The sequence below is a fragment of the Ascaphus truei genome, chromosome 6 (genome assembly GCF_040206685.1).
Source record: "Ascaphus truei isolate aAscTru1 chromosome 6, aAscTru1.hap1, whole genome shotgun sequence".
Classification (NCBI taxonomy): Eukaryota; Metazoa; Chordata; class Amphibia; order Anura; family Ascaphidae; genus Ascaphus; species Ascaphus truei.
In genome coordinates this window covers 131,919,260-131,939,721 of record NC_134488.1, presented here as the reverse complement: position 1 = coordinate 131,939,721, position 20,462 = coordinate 131,919,260, and the positions used below count along the sequence as shown (strand labels likewise).

The 20,462-nt window shown below is 45.0% G+C and overlaps 1 protein-coding gene across 1 annotated transcript; it reads left to right on the top strand.

The window, feature by feature from the left end:
* The first annotated feature begins 8,850 nt into the window (after positions 1-8,850).
* On the top strand, positions 8,851-17,429 carry LOC142496597 (chemerin-like receptor 1). Its single transcript, XM_075603264.1, has 2 exons — positions 8,851-9,089; positions 15,965-17,429. Exon 2 carries the CDS (start codon positions 15,978-15,980, stop codon positions 17,049-17,051), a length of 1,074 nt encoding a protein of 357 aa, XP_075459379.1. The 5' UTR covers positions 8,851-9,089; positions 15,965-15,977; the 3' UTR covers positions 17,052-17,429.
* Positions 17,430-20,462: the final 3,033 nt, after the last annotated feature.

The window sequence follows — 20,462 nt, the reverse complement described above, 5'->3', positions numbered from 1 at the left end:
AGAGTGATACAAGTCACAGCATTTCTACCAGGTCCGGTATTCTATCCGGAGTGATACAAGTCACAGCACTTCTACCAGATCCGGTATTCTATCCAGAGTGATTCAAGCCACAGCACTTCTACCAGGTCCGGTATTCTATCCAGAGTGATACGTCATAGCACTTCTACAGGTCCGGTATTCTATCCAGAGTGATACAAGCCACAGCACTTCTACCAGGTCCGGTATTCTATCCAGAGTGATACAAGCCACAGCACTTCTACAGGTCTGGTATTCTATCGAGAGTGACACAAGTCACAGCACTTCTATCAGGTCCGGTATTCAATCCAGAGTGATACAAGTCACAGCACTTCTACCAGGTCCGGTATTCTATCCAGAGTGATACAAGCCACAGCACTTCTACCAGGTCCGGTATTCTATCTAGAGTGATACAAGTCACAGCACTTCTACCAGGTCCGGTATTCTATCCAGAGTGATACAAGTCACAGCACTTCTACCAGGTCCGGTATTCTATCCAGAGTGATACAAGCCACAGCACTTCTACCAGGTCCGGTATTCTATCCAGAGTGATACGTCATAGCACTTCTACAGGTCCGGTATTCTATCCAGAGTGATACAAGCCACAGCACTTCTACAGGTCTGGTATTCTATCGAGAGTGACACAAGTCACAGCACTTCTATCAGGTCCGGTATTCTATCCAGAGTGATACAAGTCACAGCACTTCTACCAGGTCCGGTATTCTATCCAGAGTGATACAAGCCACAGCACTTCTACCAGGTCCGGTATTCTATCTAGAGTGATACAAGTCACAGCACTTCTACCAGGTCCGGTATTCTATCCAGAGTGATACAAGTCACAGCACTTCTACCAGGTCCGGTATTCTATCCAGAGTGATACAAGTCACAGCACTTCTACCAGGTCCGGTATTCTATCCAGAGTGATAATTCCAAGTATGGTATTCTATCCAGAGTGATACAAGCCACAGCACTTCTACCAGGTCCAGTATTCTATCTAGAGTGATACAAGTCACAGCACGTCTACCAGGTCCGGTATTCTATCCAGAGTGATACTTCCAAGTACGGTATTCTATCCAGAGTGATACAAGCCACAGCACTTCTACCAGGTCCGGTATTCTATCCAGAGTGATACAAGCCACAGCACTTCTACCAGGTCCAGTATTCTATCCAGAGTGATACAAGCCACAGCACTTCTACCAGGTCCGGTATTCTATCCAGAGAGATACAAGTCACAGCACTTCTACCAGGTCCGGTATTCTATCCAGAGTGATACGTCATAGCACTTCTACAGGTCCGGTATTCTATCCAGAGTGATACAAGCCACAGCACTTCTACAGGTCTGGTATTCTATCGAGAGTGACACAAGTCACAGCACTTCTATCAGGTCCGGTATTCTATCCAGAGTGATACAAGTCACAGCACTTCTACCAGGTCCGGTATTCTATCCAGAGTGATACAAGCCACAGCACTTCTACCAGGTCCGGTATTCTATCTAGAGTGATACAAGTCACAGCACTTCTACCAGGTCCGGTATTCTATCCAGAGTGATACAAGTCACAGCACTTCTACCAGGTCCGGTATTCTATCCAGAGTGATACAAGTCACAGCACTTCTACCAGGTCCGGTATTCTATCCAGAGTGATAATTCCAAGTATGGTATTCTATCCAGAGTGATACAAGCCACAGCACTTCTACCAGGTCCAGTATTCTATCTAGAGTGATACAAGTCACAGCACGTCTACCAGGTCCGGTATTCTATCCAGAGTGATACTTCCAAGTACGGTATTCTATCCAGAGTGATACAAGCCACAGCACTTCTACCAGGTCCGGTATTCTATCCAGAGTGATACAAGCCACAGCACTTCTACCAGGTCCAGTATTCTATCCAGAGTGATACAAGCCACAGCACTTCTACCAGGTCCGGTATTCTATCCAGAGAGATACAAGTCACAGCACTTCTACCAGGTCCGGTATTCTATCCAGAGAGATACAAGTCACAGCACTTCTACCAGGTCCGGTATTCTATCCAGAGTGATACAAGTCACAGCACTTCTACCAGGTCCGGTATTCTATCCAGAGAGATACAAGTCACAGCACTTCTACCAGGTCTTGTATTCTATCCAGAGAGATACAAGTCACAGCACTTCTACCAGGTCCGGTATTCTATCCAGAGTGATACGTCATAGCACTTCTACAGGTCCGGTATTCTATCTAGAGTGATACAAGTCACAGCACTTCTACCAGGTCCGGTATTCTATCCAGAGTGATACAAGTCACAGCACTTCTACCAGGTCCGGTATTCTATCCAGAGTGATACAAGTCACAGCACTTCTACCAGGTCCGGTATTCTATCCAGAGTGATACTTCCAAGTATGGTATTCTATCCAGAGTGATACAAGCCACAGCACTTCTACCAGGTCCAGTATTCTATCTAGAGTGATACAAGTCACAGCACGTCTACCAGGTCCGGTATTCTATCCAGAGTGATACTTCCAAGTACGGTATTCTATCCAGAGTGATACAAGCCACAGCACTTCTACCAGGTCCGGTATTCTATCCAGAGTGATACAAGCCACAGCACTTCTACCAGGTCCAGTATTCTATCCAGAGTGATACAAGCCACAGCACTTCTACCAGGTCCGGTATTCTATCCAGAGAGATACAAGTCCCAGCACTTCTACCAGGTCTTGTATTCTATCCAGAGAGATACAAGTCACAGCACTTCTACCAGGTCCGGTATTCTATCCAGAGAGATACAAGTCACAGCACTTCTACCAGGTCCGGTATTCTATCCAGAGTGATACAAGTCCCAGCACTTCTACCAGGTCCGGTATTCTATCCAGAGAGATACAAGTCACAGCACTTCTACCAGGTCCGGTATTCTATCCAGAGAGATACAAGCCACAGCACTTCTACCAGGTCCGGTATTCTATCCAGAGTGATACAAGTCCCAGCACTTCTACCAGGTCCGGTATTCTATCCAGAGTGATGCAAGTCACAGCACTTCTACCAGGTCCGGTATTCTATCCAGAGTGATGCAAGTCACAGCACTTCTACCAGGTCCAGTATTCTATCCAGAGTGATACAAGCCACAGCACTTCTACCAGGTCTGGTATTCTATCCAGAGTGATACGTCATAGCACTTCTACAGGTCCGGTATTCTATCCAGGGTGATACAAGCCACAGCACTTCTACAGGTCTGGTATTCTATCAAGAGTGACACAAGTCACAGCACTTCTATCAGGTCCGGTATTCTATCCAGAGTGATACAAGTCACAGCACTTCTGCCAGGTCCGGTATTCTATCCGGAGTGATACATGCCACAGCACTTCTACCATGTCCGGTATTCTGTCTAGAGTGATACAAGCCACAGCACTTCTACCAGGTCCGGTATTCTATCCAGAGTGATACAAGTCACAGCACTTCTACCAGGTCCGGTATTCTATCCAGAGTGATACAAGTCACAGCACTTCTACCAGGTCCGGTATTCTATCCAGAGTGATACTTCCAAGTACGGTATTCTATCCAGAGTGATACAAGCCACAGCACTTCTACCAGGTCCAGTATTCTATCTAGAGTGATACAAGTCACAGCACGTCTACCAGGTCCGGTATTCTATCCAGAGTGATACTTCCAAGTACGGTATTCTATCCAGAGTGATACAAGCCACAGCACTTCTACCAGGTCCGGTATTCTATCCAGAGTGATACAAGCCACAGCACTTCTACCAGGTCCAGTATTCTATCCAGAGTGATACAAGCCACAGCACTTCTACCAGGTCCGGTATTCTATCCAGAGAGATACAAGTCCCAGCACTTCTACCAGGTCTTGTATTCTATCCAGAGAGATACAAGTCACAGCACTTCTACCAGGTCCGGTATTCTATCCAGAGAGATACAAGTCACAGCACTTCTACCAGGTCCGGTATTCTATCCAGAGTGATACAAGTCCCAGCACTTCTACCAGGTCCGGTATTCTATCCAGAGAGATACAAGTCACAGCACTTCTACCAGGTCCGGTATTCTATCCAGAGAGATACAAGCCACAGCACTTCTACCAGGTCCGGTATTCTATCCAGAGTGATACAAGTCCCAGCACTTCTACCAGGTCCGGTATTCTATCCAGAGTGATGCAAGTCACAGCACTTCTACCAGGTCCGGTATTCTATCCAGAGTGATGCAAGTCACAGCACTTCTACCAGGTCCAGTATTCTATCCAGAGTGATACAAGCCACAGCACTTCTACCAGGTCTGGTATTCTATCCAGAGTGATACGTCATAGCACTTCTACAGGTCCGGTATTCTATCCAGAGTGATACAAGCCACAGCACTTCTACAGGTCTGGTATTCTATCGAGAGTGACACAAGTCACAGCACTTCTATCAGGTCCGGTATTCTATCCAGAGTGATACAAGTCACAGCACTTCTGCCAGGTCCGGTATTCTATCCGGAGTGATACATGCCACAGCACTTCTACCATGTCCGGTATTCTGTCTAGAGTGATACAAGCCACAGCACTTCTACCAGGTCCGGTATTCTATCCAGAGTGATACAAGTCACAGCACTTCTACCAGGTCCGGTATTCTATCCAGAGTGATACAAGTCACAGCACTTCTACCAGGTCCGGTATTCTATCCAGAGTGATACTTCCAAGTACGGTATTCTATCCAGAGTGATACAAGCAACAGCACTTCTATCAGGTCCGGTGTTCTATCCAGAGTGATACAAGTCACAGCACTTCTACCAGGTCCGGTATTCTATCCAGAGTGATACTTCCAAGTACGGTATTCTATCCTGAGTGATACAAGCCACAGCATTTCTACCAGGTCCGGTATTCTATCCGGAGTGATACAAGTCACAGCACTTCTACCAGATCCGGTATTCTATCCAGAGTGATACAAGCCACAGCACTTCTACCAGGTCCGGTATTCTATCCAGAGTGATACGTCATAGCACTTCTACAGGTCCGGTATTCTATCCAGAGTGATACAAGCCACAGCACTTCTACAGGTCTGGTATTCTATCCAGAGTGATACAAGCCACAGCACTTCTACCAGGTCCGGTATTCTATCCAGAGTGATACAAGTCACAGCACTTCTACCAGGTCCGGTATTCTATCCAGAGTGATACAAGTCACAGCACTTCTATCAGGTCCGGTATTCTATCTAGAGTGATACAAGTCACAGCACTTCTACCAGGTCCGGTATTCTATCCAGAGTGATACAAGTCACAGCACTTCTACCAGGTCCGGTATTCTATCCAGAGTGATACAAGCCACAGCACTTCTACCAGGTCCGGTATTCTATCCAGAGTGATACGTCATAGCACTTCTACAGGTCCGGTATTCTATCCAGAGTGATACAAGCCACAGCATTTCTACCAGGTCCGGTATTCTATCGAGAGTGACACAAGTCACAGCACTTCTATCAGGTCCGGTATTCAATCCAGAGTGATACAAGTCACAGCACTTCTACCAGGTCCGGTATTCTATCGAGAGTGACACAAGTCACAGCACTTCTATCAGGTCCGGTATTCAATCCAGAGTGATACAAGTCACAGCACTTCTACCAGGTCCGGTATTCTATCCAGAGTGATACAAGCCACAGCACTTCTACCAGGTCCGGTATTCTATCTAGAGTGATACAAGTCACAGCACTTCTACCAGGTCCGGTATTCTATCCAGAGTGATACAAGTCACAGCACTTCTACCAGGTCCGGTATTCTATCCAGAGTGATACAAGCCACAGCACTTCTACCAGGTCCGGTATTCTATCCAGAGTGATACGTCATAGCACTTCTACAGGTCCGGTATTCTATCCAGAGTGATACAAGCCACAGCACTTCTACAGGTCTGGTATTCTATCGAGAGTGACACAAGTCACAGCACTTCTATCAGGTCCGGTATTCTATCCAGAGTGATACAAGTCACAGCACTTCTACCAGGTCCGGTATTCTATCCAGAGTGATACAAGCCACAGCACTTCTACCAGGTCCGGTATTCTATCTAGAGTGATACAAGTCACAGCACTTCTACCAGGTCCGGTATTCTATCCAGAGTGATACAAGTCACAGCACTTCTACCAGGTCCGGTATTCTATCCAGAGTGATACAAGTCACAGCACTTCTACCAGGTCCGGTATTCTATCCAGAGTGATAATTCCAAGTATGGTATTCTATCCAGAGTGATACAAGCCACAGCACTTCTACCAGGTCCAGTATTCTATCTAGAGTGATACAAGTCACAGCACGTCTACCAGGTCCGGTATTCTATCCAGAGTGATACTTCCAAGTACGGTATTCTATCCAGAGTGATACAAGCCACAGCACTTCTACCAGGTCCGGTATTCTATCCAGAGTGATACAAGCCACAGCACTTCTACCAGGTCCAGTATTCTATCCAGAGTGATACAAGCCACAGCACTTCTACCAGGTCCGGTATTCTATCCAGAGAGATACAAGTCACAGCACTTCTACCAGGTCCGGTATTCTATCCAGAGAGATACAAGTCACAGCACTTCTACCAGGTCCGGTATTCTATCCAGAGTGATACAAGTCACAGCACTTCTACCAGGTCCGGTATTCTATCCAGAGAGATACAAGTCACAGCACTTCTACCAGGTCTTGTATTCTATCCAGAGAGATACAAGTCACAGCACTTCTACCAGGTCCGGTATTCTATCCAGAGTGATACAAGTCACAGCACTTCTACCAAGTCTTGTATTCTATCCAGAGAGATACAAGTCACAGCACTTCTATCAGGTCCGGTATTCTATCCAGAGTGATACAAGTCCCAGCACTTCTACCAGGTCCGGTATTCTATCCAGAGAGATACAAGTCACAGCACTTCTACCAGGTCCGGTATTCTATCCAGAGAGATACAAGCCACAGCACTTCTAGCAGGTCCGGTATTCTATCCAGAGTGATACAAGTCACAGCACTTCTACCAGGTCCGGTATTCTATCCAGAGTGAACAATTATACTAAGCAAGATCATCCATTTAAAGTCAATTTGAAAGCAGCTTCACTGCTATTTCTACTTAAATCCAAGATAATCACTCCAAGGAGAGATTACCACTAGTAGATTTATACTGACCCACAATATTTGTAGGACTGAATCTGCAGTATATTTTATAGGGGATATTGATTACCATACTATAATCTTATACTCACATTTCCTGCTCCCTGCCCCCACCCCTCCTCATTTTTTAGTTGTATTTGTTTTATTTAAGTTCCATTATTTTATATAGACTCTTGTTTAATATGAAGTTTTAATAACTTTTTACTCCCCAGCACAGTATTTGCACCTCTAATTTGTGTGCACACAGTTAGAGATATACTCAGGTCCTCTAAACCGTGTTGTCCTGTATGGAAAACTGACCCTTAGATTTAGCTGTGATCAGGTATTTTGGTCCCTTTTGTCAGTGCTGTCCCGTGGGCTGCAGAGAATGGAAACAAGATTATAAAGAATCAAGCAGGGAGTTGGAGAAGAGAAAGTCAGTCAGACGGTTGTTTACTGTCACGTTTCTCAAGTAGCTTGGAGGCCAAAGGGAGAAGAGAGATATTGCGGTATTTCGAGGGGGATTATGAGTTGTGAGTATTTTTTTAGAATGCGCGTGATGAGGGCATGTTCCCCCTCCAACCCCATTGAGACCAGCTTTGTGACTGGACCAATCTCCACCCTACTAAAATCCCCCCCCCCCTTCCCAAAAAAAAACCTTAATGGCTAAAGCTGTCAGACTGGGCCATATTCTAACCTGAGCTGCACCTTATCCTACAATAAAAAGCATTTACTTTCTTGTTTCAACATTGTCCCTCATTCCCCATAGACTACATCCTCTTTGATTCTGGGCAGCAGCTCTAGCAGTGTGAGCTAAAGCAGCTGCTGTGTAGCACCACTGACACAACACACTATTGAGCTCTACTTCTCACTGCTCACACCTGTAGCCCACACCCCCTGGCTTTAAAAGCAGCGCACTTTCACTCGCTCGTTGCCAGTTCAATGTTCCTTGTGCAAACAAATACCTGGGAGATATGCGAATAGTCGGAGTAGCTACAGGTGTGAGCAGTAGAGTTTAAAAGTATAATGTGATAGTGGAGCTATTCAGTAGTTGGTTTACTTTACATCACTGCTAGACTTGCTGAGGTGGTGGGTTGTGATCCTGTTGGGTCTGACACCAGTATCACCTTCCTCACTAGGTTCCTTAGACTTGTCAATATCGTTCTTATAGAAATCTTTTACGGAAGTGTGGGGTGTGAGCCTTTTAAATATACTTTGCATATCTCCCATGTATCTAAGACGGGATCCATTTTGAGCAGGTGTCTCTCCATATGTTATTTGGAGGGAAGATTCAGGGGATATATATAGGCTTGGGACTCCCACTCTCCAGCAATATTTCAGGGTCTTGGCAAAATGGAATTTTTCAAAATCCACAAGCGGATTTAATCACATTTTATGGTGGATTTCACAAAATCCGGGCAGAACGGATGCGATGGCAGATTAGGATATATCTGTCCAAATGTTTTAGTGCCCAATCCTCCTTTGGATTTCCACATGTGAATCAGATTTAAGTACAAAATCTGTGGATCGTATGTCTCTACATGTGTCTCATGATCAACAGAGAAGGGATTATACAGATAACATTAAATAACTGTCACACCATATACGGTTAGAGCAGTTACTCTATCTCACAATGTGATCATCCTGTATTCTGAGTCACATCACATCAGCCAATCAGGATTATTAGCCCAGAGCTTTAATGCCCAACGTGAGGGAGCTGTAGTTATAAGATTGCAGTTCTGTGAGAGCAGAAACAGTGCCAGCCCAGAGGAGACTGCAGGTCCCAGCAGAGTGTCCCAGCAGCCGGTCCAGCAGACGGTCCCAGCAGACTGCTCCATCTGCCTGTCCTACCAGACGGTCCCAGCAGCCCGTCCCAGCAAGGACATTTGGAAGAGTCACACAAGATACAGGATCAGAAAAGAGTTTGTTTCACAGAGGGGGGATATCCAAAGTGAGACAATCTTTAATCTCCTCAGGTGAAAGAGAAGAGGGGAACAGATCTAAATTAGAAGACACAAGGTATTCCAATTACAGTAATTCATTTTATATTTGGGGTGGGACAGAGATATTCATTATTTTATATCTACCCTATGTTGTGATTTGTAACATTCAGGAGCAGGGAAGCAATGCTGAGATGTGCAGGCTTTAGTAGATTGAACTACTTAATATGTTGAAAGGGTTAAAAAAACGCGATCAATGGTTAAGAAAACAAAGGAAAAAATCTGCATCATTATTTCATCAGTCATTTTTTATAGCTTAACCTGTAAATGTTAATTAAAATAAGAAATTTAAGTTAATTTTGTAACATCTAACTAGTAAATCACACCATGTTATTATTAAAATATATGCAAATATTTATATATTTATATATATAAAAGGGAAATAGCCGTGTTAGTCCAGTTGCGATAGTGCAGAATTAATAGGTTCAGTATTAGGTGATACCTTTTTTATTTGGACTAACAATTTATGTTATATGACAAGCTTTCGAGAGTTCTCCTCTCTTCCTCTGGTCAGCAATGCTGGTATACAAAGTAATCTATGGCTAAAACAGAGGTTTGGAGAGCAGAAAAACAGAGATTTAGATAAGGTACCGTAGGTGAGAAAGGGATGTTTGAAGAAGGTGATAAGTAACAGCATGGAGGGGAAAGGGGATGCTACAGAAGGGGGGGGGTTGTAGGGGGGGGGGTGTTGTGGATAAGAACATTGGCAGAGAGGCAGACAGGATAATTGCAAACAATTGTGATAGGGTGTGAGAAACCCCATATCCGCATTAAGTACCCTTGTTTTGGTGTCAAAGAGTCTTATCATTCTGAGTTCAAATGTTTTCCGTTCTTAGGTGCGTTTAAACATTCCATTGAGGATTTTTTTTTTTAAATCCTTTACTGTATGGAATGATCTGGTTGTGAGAAGTGATGTCCCACTGGAGAGCAGTATCTTCCTTCTTCATGGTCCTGCATTGAGTCTTTGCATGTTCATTCTGCCTTGAAGGTTTTGGCTGGTTTCACCAATGTAGCATCCTTGGACACATTTGTTGCATTGAATCATATAAACCACATTCCTGGATGTGCAGCTGTATGATCCTTTAACATTGAATGTTTCATGGTTATCACTGGCTGTGGGAACTTGGCATACAGTATATGTTTGCAGATTTTGCAACGTGTGTTTTTGCACGGTGTTGTGCCATTATCAGTGTCTTTAAATTCGTTATGAAGTTTTCTGTTGAGTAATTTCTGTTTGAGGTTTGGTGGTTGCCAGAACACAAGAATTGGAGGTTTGGGAAAGATTTCTTTTAATGTCACATCCTCTGTCAGCATGGGTTGCAGATCTTTGATTATTTTTTATATTCCCTCTAGGGTAGGGTTGTATGTGTAGCGCACTTTCCCCCACCCCCTTGGAGAATGTGTGGCTACGGTGTACAGTATGTGGTGAAATACCTGTGGTTCACAGGAGTCTGAGCCTCTGCTGCAGGGAGCCTGGGGTGTAACGGGTACGGTGTTCTTCCGTGCCTCCACCTGTAACGGATTCTACTGTGTGGAATTACCTGTTACAGGACCTATATACATATACTTATACAATAACCACACAGAATGGGTAAAACATAAAATAACAACTTTACTACAGAACGATAATATGGCTACTGGTTACAGCCTACCCACCAGGCCTCGCCCAGCCGTAACCACCCATCCAGTGTCCCACACAATTGTTCACAGTACCCACAGTATCTGATGGGGCCCTCGGGCACCCAACCACTGTAGTGTCCACAAGGATATAACCCCTCACCCTTATATGGGGTCAACGCTGCCACTATAGTGTATATTGGTGCACTTGTGCATGGGGTACCTGCCGGGTGTGTCCGCATCCGGGCGCGCTGCGTACTGCGATGGGGTACACGGACCCAACGATGATCCGTGTGGGATGTCCACCTCAAGGACAGTCTCTTCCGGGGGGTGGTCTGGTCCCAGACCACCAAGAGCCAGGATAACGCTGTGTGCTGTCTGTGTCCCTCACTACAAACTACAGGGGCAGTTTCCCTATCTTCTGGGCCTGTCCCTGTAACAGCCACAAACTGAAGGGAGTTGGGCCTAGCTGGGGCCTATCAGGGGTCTATGTCCTAGTGTAGAAGCCACAGGCACCTGCACAATCCCACCCTACCCCTTCAGTGTCCAGCTTCCTACTTACAGTCCCCTTAACTGTCAGAATTCCAACTGTCAGAATTCTAACTGCCATACATCTCTCAGCCCTATTGGTTGCCTAGGCAACTCGTCCTGTAGCCCCTGAGGCTGCTGAAACTTGTAGTTCCCCTGCTGTGCTATACTCCTATGGAAAGGTAAGGGGACAAACAGGGGAGGGGGACCCAGGCTATATATGTAACCCCCTTTCCCCGTGATTAAGGGAACTATGCGTGCTGAGTACCTGTTTAGCATATAGGAGGCCTAATCCTCTACCACTGGGAGTCTGGGGTGATTGGGTTCTCTTTGGATACAGCGCCTCCACCTGGGAGGGATCCTAGCACTGCAGGATAACCCCTCATAGGAACCAATACACTCAGTTATACCAGTGTGTATATCCTTTTAACTAACTTATATTTACTGACACCTATATCTAATAACAATAACAATACACGGCCCCACAATACAATACCCACACTATATATATATATATATATATATATATATATATATATATATATATCAAATGGAAATATAACTGTATGCTCATTTGCATGTCTTAGGCAGGTCTTCAACCCCACCTTTCACCATTATCACCCAGCACACAGCACTTCCACTGCAGCAAGGGATTCTGGGAAATGACATGCAAATGAGCACACAGTGCCACTTTTTGCTTCAAAACCATTTTAAACATGGTTCCCTATAGGCTTAAGCTTGCTGCACCTAACCACTCCGGTGTCTACAGACCTGCCTAAGACATGCAAATGAGCATGCAGTTATATTTCCATTTGCTATATTCTTTGCTGTGGAGGGTTTTTGTCACTTTTTTTACTCACCATAACTTAACTAAGTGTGTGTGTATATATATATATATATATATATATATATATATGTATATATATATATATATATATATATATATATATATATATATATATATATATATATAGTCAGGTATGGAGATTAGCACTCACGGTTTTGTTGCAGGAGGCAGATGCTTGTCCCATAGAGAGTATGTAGACATATGGAGACCAGGGCACTGCCCTGAGGAAGGTCCCGTTGGGAGGACCGAAACGTTGGCGGCCTTGTGTTACTGAATACACTTTTTTGATACCATACCTGCAGTGTGCTGTCTCTTTTTGGCTATCAGGATCCCCTGGTCTCCATATGTCTATATATATATATATATATATAATTTCACCCCGGTGGAACCCCCAAAGTTCTGAGGGTGCCCTGGGCACCTAACCACCACTCCGGTGTCTACAGAGTCAGGCCCACCCCAAAGTGTGTGGAGTAGCGCTATCCCCTGTGTATGGCCGTTGGTGCACATTGGGTTCCTTCCTGGTCTTAGGTCAGACCTGGCCAACTTGGAATGGGGTGGATTCGCAGAACTGCAACGTAATCCCACAACGTGTCTACCGGATCCTCTCCTGTCCAGAGGCATCCACCTCTTGAGGGTGCTCCAGCAGGAGGGTGTCCCTTAATGTCTCTTAGTAGTATTCCCATGGTCGTCCATCACCAGTGTACTAACACTCTATTACATAAGTGCTGAGGGGGCGCCCCTATCTGGGGCCTTCCCTGCTGCATCCACAATCTGAGAGGAATCGGGCTTAGCTGGGACCTATGGGGATATCTGACCTAGTTTAGGGGCCACTGGCACCCTGAACACATCCTCACCCGTTGCTGTCTCTGCTCCGACTGGCGCATGGCTCTGCTTTGCGCCAAACTGTATCTCTGCTTGCCGTTACTCCGGGAGCCCTATTCGCTGTTATGCCCCATTTGGTAAACAGCCCCTGGAGTTGCTGGGACCTTTAGTCCCTTGCGGAGCCTGTGTAATGGCTGCTGCAACTCTCTGCTACTGTGCACGTGCGTGGATCGCACTGCGCATGTGCAATGATCAAAATGGCGGCGCCCTGCATACCCGGGCTGCCGTGGAGCTGCACCAGTTCCCTAGCCTTGGAGCCTCCCTCCCTGCATCGGAAGTAAGCGGAGGGGAGTTCTGCTATATCCTCCCCCTGATTGGAGACTCCAACGACCCCGCTTGGGAACAACATAACACAAGTTATATAATAAAAATGCATATATTATATACAACTTAACCGGGTATCAACTTTAAACAATATTGAAGAGTTCCATGAGCATTGCTATTACAGATGCTAACCTGCTCCGAGACAGCTGCTGAGACTCATAGTGAGGTGCCCCTAATTAATCGAATGCCACTCTAGTGGGAGGGCGTCTCAGTCCTGTAAGTCTCTTCTTCAGCGTTTTCGTCCTCGTGGGAGAGGCTACCATCGGCTTGAGGCCCTGGCCCTCTCATAAGGTGTGAACCTGGCTGAACAGTGTCTCTATTTGGAATAAAGCTCGGGCTCCTTTGGTTGAATGGTCGGCTTGTTAATGCCACTGGGGAGGGTACAAGGGGCATTGAAACATTTTCCGATGCTTCCTAAAGTGGTGCCCACCAGTCTCCATTTGAGTTGGTGGAGGTTCCTTCCACAGGATCTTGGGGTGGTTCTGCTACGGAAGCTGGAGTCTCTGCGGACTCTTCTGGCTCACTGGCCACTGCTGTTGACTCTGTTTCGGGGTCACTGTCCCCCACTTGAGGAATGGGCAGCAAGTGATTGCGGTGCCAGACCTTTACCCTGCCACCTGTGTCTTGGATTCTGTAGACAGGGAGGCCCGGCATCTGTGACTCTACCTCGAAGGGAGCTTGCACCAGCAGTCTGCTAGTTTATGTTTGCCGGAGACTCCTAGATTTCGCAGGAGGACAGCGTCTCCTGGCCGAAGATCCCAATGACAGACCTTGACGGACCCCTGTTTATCTGCTTGGGGGGGGGGGGGGATTACTGTAGCAAATCAGATACATTCCCAATCTAACAGATTATCAGTTCTTTCTTCTCACAGTTTGCAGCAACTGACTGCATGTCACTGGTAGCTCAAAGATACTGTACGCTAATCTCTGCCCGCTACATATCCCACTTCAGGTTCCAAATGACTCTTTGTTATGTAAATGACACATATTAGAGGTGGGCACCCGGCCTGCTCCTCTGGTTTTTGTTTTATATTATTTGGGAAGACACCTTGCGTGTGAAAGATACATATTGTTCTGTACGTTGCAAGCCAATGTCACTCTCTCTGTAAAGTGGAGGAGTTCTAGCCTGCTGTTGTGGCCATTAGGCGCAGCTCTGCGCAGCTCCTGAGGCAAATCACGAAATACTTTGTTATGTAAAATAAATATGTTTTTTTCATACTTACCTGTTACTTTTTGTGGTTCCCTTGCAATAATTTATTTAATGAGAGGGACCACCAGGACTGTAATTGATAGGATACAAAACCACATGAGGCCTATAGGGGACAGGATTTACGTTTCCCACTCAGCAATGGGCTTTGTGTGCTTCAAGTTATTCATTGTTTAGTTCTTATTGATGCATGTTTTGTATCAATCAGTTCCCTTTCTGTATTGGATTACATTTCTATACCTCCATCCATTGTTTTTAATTGGGATGCGGTTAAAAACACACATGAATACAACAAAATATCATGACTGAAAGAGAAAACATAATATTACTATATCAATTCATCACATGCATATACATAAACACAGACATATAACAAAAGTGCAAACATACAGTATACACATCGGCCGGTGGCAAAATAGCACAATCACAATTAAAAAGAAAAAAAATATCTGAGCAGAAAATGTATAATATAGACAGGAGCATATATAAATTATATTAGCCACTAAACAGAACATAGTATCTTTATATTGAAAGAAAAACCGAAATGCAGGAGTGAGATACCCAATAAATATTAAGGTGCACAATACATGAACAGATTTTATCAGAAGTCATGAAGATCCTGGTGACTTGGTTGGAAATTAAACCTAGGAGGGAACTTGTAAGCTTGAATATCATTTAATGTATAGAGTCTGCGAGACGCCCCATTTCTGTGCGTATAGAGCAGCGCACCAATAAACCGCACAGTGTCAAGCTCAACGGAACCAACCCTAATATGTTAGGCTTCTAAACATCATGCATCCGATGGGCCTTCAATATACGGCAGAGACAGCAACAGTCACACACTACAGCTTTTATTTCACACAGTCGCTATGGTAAAGTCTCCACAAGGATCGCCACCAGCAAGTCGTATTGGTGACCTACGGTAATGTGAATGGTTGCGTTGAGCTTGATACTGAGCACAGTGTGAGTGCTGCGCTGAGAGCACAGAAACGAGGAAGTCATCACATGTGCTGTATATAATCTTCCAGTCTCACTCCCACTCACCCAGCCACCGGGTGCTGCATAACATCTGCTCTCAGAGTGTGCACCTCAATAGTTACTGGGGATCTCACTCCTGCATTTAGTTTGTTTTCAGTACAAGGGCAGTGTGTTCTATTTAGTAACCATTATAATGTACTGAGTAGTTAGCATGCTCCTGCCTACACATTATACATTTTCCTATTGAGATACATTTATTTGTGTTAAAAATGTTATTTTGCCATTGTTCAATGTTTGTATTGTTGCACTTTCTTAATGTGGCTTTAAGCCTTTTAATATGTCCTGTATGTGATGAGTTTGTATGTGATGAAGTGATAGGGTCATTTATGTTTTCTCTTTTGTGCAATTTGGTTGGGGGAGTATTTGATATTATTTTATAAAGGGAAAGCTCAATCAGTTCTGAGCACTCACCATATTCTTCTTTGTACTTTATATTCCTTGTGTGTGGCAGGAGAACAGCCAGCATGGAGACGCCTGTTCCCCCTGTTTATCCCACCAACAACATCACGGAGGACATATTTACAGATGAAGATCTGGAGACTTTGTTATTGAATATGTTTCACATGCCAAACCTATACATCACTTGTTTCAGTATCACATTCATCCTGGGGACTATAGGTAATGGTTTAGTCATCTGGATTGCCGGCTTCAAGATGAAGACAGTCAGTGCCGTGTGGTTCCTCAACCTAGCCGTGGCTGACTTTATATTTAATATCTTTCTTCCCTTTGAGATTACAGAGTATTATATGAGGCACCACTGGCCCTTTGGCCAAATACTATGCAAGGTCAGCATCACCATACTGTTCCTAAACATGCTTGCTAGTGTCTCTTTCTTAACGGTCATCAGCATTGACCGCTGTGTTTCCATCTTGTGGCCGTTTTGGGCCAAAATACACCGGACACCCAGGTTAGCGTCCACCATTGCAGTATTTATTTGGGTGTTCTCTCTGATCATCAGTGCCCCAAATCTGGCTTTTTATGATGTCCAGCATGACATCACTAACAATGTTTCTACTTGTTTTCCTGACTATGCAGTTTCTTTCTTTGATGATGAAACATTTGACGATAACAAATGGAATCTAAGGAACCAGGCTATGATTATCACAAGGTTTGTCTCCATGTTTGTGATCCCCTTTACCATTATCCTGGTCTGTTATGGTCTCATAGTTTACAAAATAAGAAGAATTAAAAGGCCTACTCGGTCTCGGCGACCTTTCAAGGTTATCAGTGCCATTGTGGTCTGCTTCTTTTGCTGCTGGTTTCCATATCACATATGCATGATTAGAAACTCCATAATTGGCATAGATTCCGCAATTACTGTTATACTATACTCCATTTCTATGATCCTGGCTTACTCCAACAGTTGCCTCAATCCCATCCTCTATGTCTTCTTGGGCAAAGACTTTAAGGACCGCTTTAGGAAGTCCATACCGGCCATGCTGGAAAATGCCTTTAACGAGCGGTCGGACCAGTCCTACAAGGAAGGAGATGATGACGCTGATATTAAGGTGGAGCTGGATTCTTCCTGTGTAGCTTGAGTATCTTTCTTCCTCTCTGATCAACTGGTCCAGTGACTTATAAACCTGTATCTTGAATTTTAATCAAAAGATCAAGTCACCAAACAATGAACCGCAAAGTAAAACAGTGATCACATTACCAGTGTTATGCACGTTACAACTGAGCGTCTCCTTGTCAGGCTGCTATAAAGATTTACACGGGTACTGGTTTGGGAGACATTTGCTGTGCAGCTAGTGTTAAAAAGTGCAGAGACAAAGAGAGAAAGCACTGAACAACGACACAGGTGCCTATTCTAGTAGCCTCGATAACCAACTTATCGAGGTTTTTGAGCTGTTTTCACAAGGTAGTTATTCAGAAAGCCTCGATAAGTTGATTAAATCGTGCGGTGAAAGCATTTAATCGGGATTTCTGGCTTCTGGCCAAATGCCAGAATGGCATCTGGATAATAGTAATTTTGCCATTACTGTATGTGTTGGGGGGGTTGTTGGGGGTAGAGGAGGTGGATATTATGGTCGTTGTATTTTTTAATGTTTCTTGGGGGTATACGGATTGGGTGAAGGGGGTAGTTCCCTATGGTTGGGAGGTTATGTCTACCGGGTGGGTAGCAGGAGTGGTTATCCCCTTCATTACCATAGTGGTTCCCACTGCTAGGAAGTGATGGGGGTTAACCACTCCCGCAACCTTCCCGGCAGGCCTAACCACTCACCCAGGGCAACTACACCCTTCATCCACCCCCTCAGCCTCCAATTAACACGCTATTCAGGTTTAACCCCTTCATTGCCTTAGCGGTTATCTGCTATTTTTATTTTATATTCATCGGCTATAGCTGTTTTAATTTAAATTTTAAAAGTAGTGTCGTGTTGATTTGAGGCCCATGGTCCCCCTGCTTCCTGAGATACAGGCCCCATTATGGGGTGCCGGTATCCCTTGCAACGTTTAAATATCCCGCGTCACGTGACCGGGACCTTAAAACGGTTGGGAGGAAAGATGAGACCGCTACTTACCAGGCGCTTAGAGACAAATTCGAGATCCGGGGCTTCCACCTGTTCAAGTATTTGCAAGTCCGACACTTCCTCTTGTCCCTCTCCCCAACCTCCAAATTCCCCCAACTAACTAGATTCGAAACTTTGTGTACCAAAAGCACCTACCAAAAAGGTCTGATTTCCGAAATATACAAAGGATTGGAGCTACCTTCCACTCCACCGAACCACCGGTACATGCAACGATGGTCTGAGGAACTAGGCCTACCAATAGATATGGAGGACTGGGAGGGGATCTGGGAGCAGGCCTCTAAAACATCAATTTGTACAACAATAAAAGAAAACATATACAAAATCCTATTTCAGTGGTACCTGACTCCAGCTAGGCTGAGCCAGATCTACCCCGGCACAGTTGACCTGTGCTGGTGGGGATGTGGTCAAAAGGGGGACATGGCCCACATTTTGTGGTCATGTCCGGAGATTCAGAGGTACTGGACCATGATCCAGAAGCTTATACACGAGGTTTCGGGACTATCCCTTCCCATGGACCCGCTGACCCTGGTGCTGAGCAAGCCAATCGAGGACCTACCCCCGCCAGTGTCCAGACTAATAACGGCCATATTGACAGCGGCCAGATGCTCTGTAGCAGCCGCCTGGAAGCAGATTAAAGCCCCCTCGAGAACGACCGTTACTAGGAGAATTAATGAAGTTATGACTATGGAGAAACTAACAGCCATGCTCCAAAAGAAAATACCCCAGTTCCTGAATACTTGGGACCCCTGGTTAGCAAGATAGATCCAACCGAACTGGGCCGCGGTGCCAGGCGCAGGCTCTCCCCCCCCTGGCTCTTTGGGGGGGGGGGGGGCGCCTGAGCGCCTCTCCCTCCCTCCCCTTGACCCTCCATCCCCTCCTTCCCCCTTGTACGTCTTCTTCCCCCACCCCCTCTTGCCCCTCCCTCTATTCCCCCCCACCAAAGAAAACGGAAATTGTTATTTGGTCACTTACAGATTGTAATAAGCATCACTGTCATGGGCTCATGACACCCCTGTTTGTACTGCAATATCTGAATGTGTCCAATAAAAAAATTGTTATAAAAAAAAACGGTTGGGAGATACCTGCACCCCATACCATCCTGACTCTTGCGTTCCGTTCAAGGGTGTCTTCTCGCTACTCCCTTTGTTTCTAAAGCACTCTCCAACCTTAAACCTTACTCACTGACTGCCCCACACCTCTGGAATGCCCTTCCCCTCAATACCCAACTAGCACCCTCTCTATCCACCTTTAAGACCCACCTTAAAACACACCTGCTTAACGAAGCATATGAGTAAAAATGTAGACTTGGTCCCAAATACCATTGATACAGTCTTGTCAGTGTTTAAAAACAGTGTGTTTTGGGAAATCCAATTTTCAAGTCTCAAAACACAGAATGAAGTATGAACACTGGAGTTTGTTAAGCAAGATAAAATGACCAACAGTATCAAAAGCCTTTGCAAAATCTAGGAATATTGCACCAGTGAGTTGTCCCCGTTCCATTTCAATATGGATTTCATTGTAAACTTTTAGCAGAATGGAGTGTTTGGGGCGAAAGCCAGATTGGAATTGGCTGGGGAAATTTGTCTTGGTATAGTAATCGCTTAATTGGGAGTGAACACATTTTCCCATGATTTTGGACAGTATTGGGAGAAGAGAGATTGGCCTCTAGTTTGAGACAGTGTTTTTGTCCCCACTTCTGAAGATTGGGACAACTTTGTCAGTTTTCCAGGTATTGGGGATATGGCCTGCAGAGAAGATAGAGTTGACAATGGAAGCAATTAGTTTAGCAATGGCTGGGGCACCAAGTCTTAGGAGCCTAGATTGCAGTGTCAGGTCCACATTGGCTGCTTAGTTATATAGTAATTTGAGGAGCGATTGTGTAATCTTCTCTTCGGATAATGGGACAAATTGAAAATTGTGGACAGTGTTGGGAGTGAGTGGGGCTATGGAGGTACTCACAGAATGAGGTTTATGTTTGTGGTTTGGATTGCGTTTAGCTAATAAGTTAGTGGCACACCCCACAAAGTAATCATTGAATGCATTTGCAATATCAGTGGGATTTGTCAGATTAATGTCCTCCTTAGTGATATTACTTGGGTGTTGACGGCTAGAAGGCTGGAATTGTTAATAACTTTCCAGAAGTTAGCTGGGTTTGATGTATTCTGGTGAAGATTGTCAGAGTAATATTGTGCTTTTGCATTAATGCCGCTATATAAATAAAGACATTCATACATATATACAATTAAAACACTGCGATCGCTGGTGAGATATGCACAGGGAGTCTGCGATCTCATCGCTGCTGTCCCGAGCGGTTTAGGCATTCAGAAATAAAGGGATGTGAGGAATGGGGAGGGAAGGAAGTGGGGAATGGACTGGGCGCTCCCAAATAAACCAATAATGTTGTTAGGAATACAACTT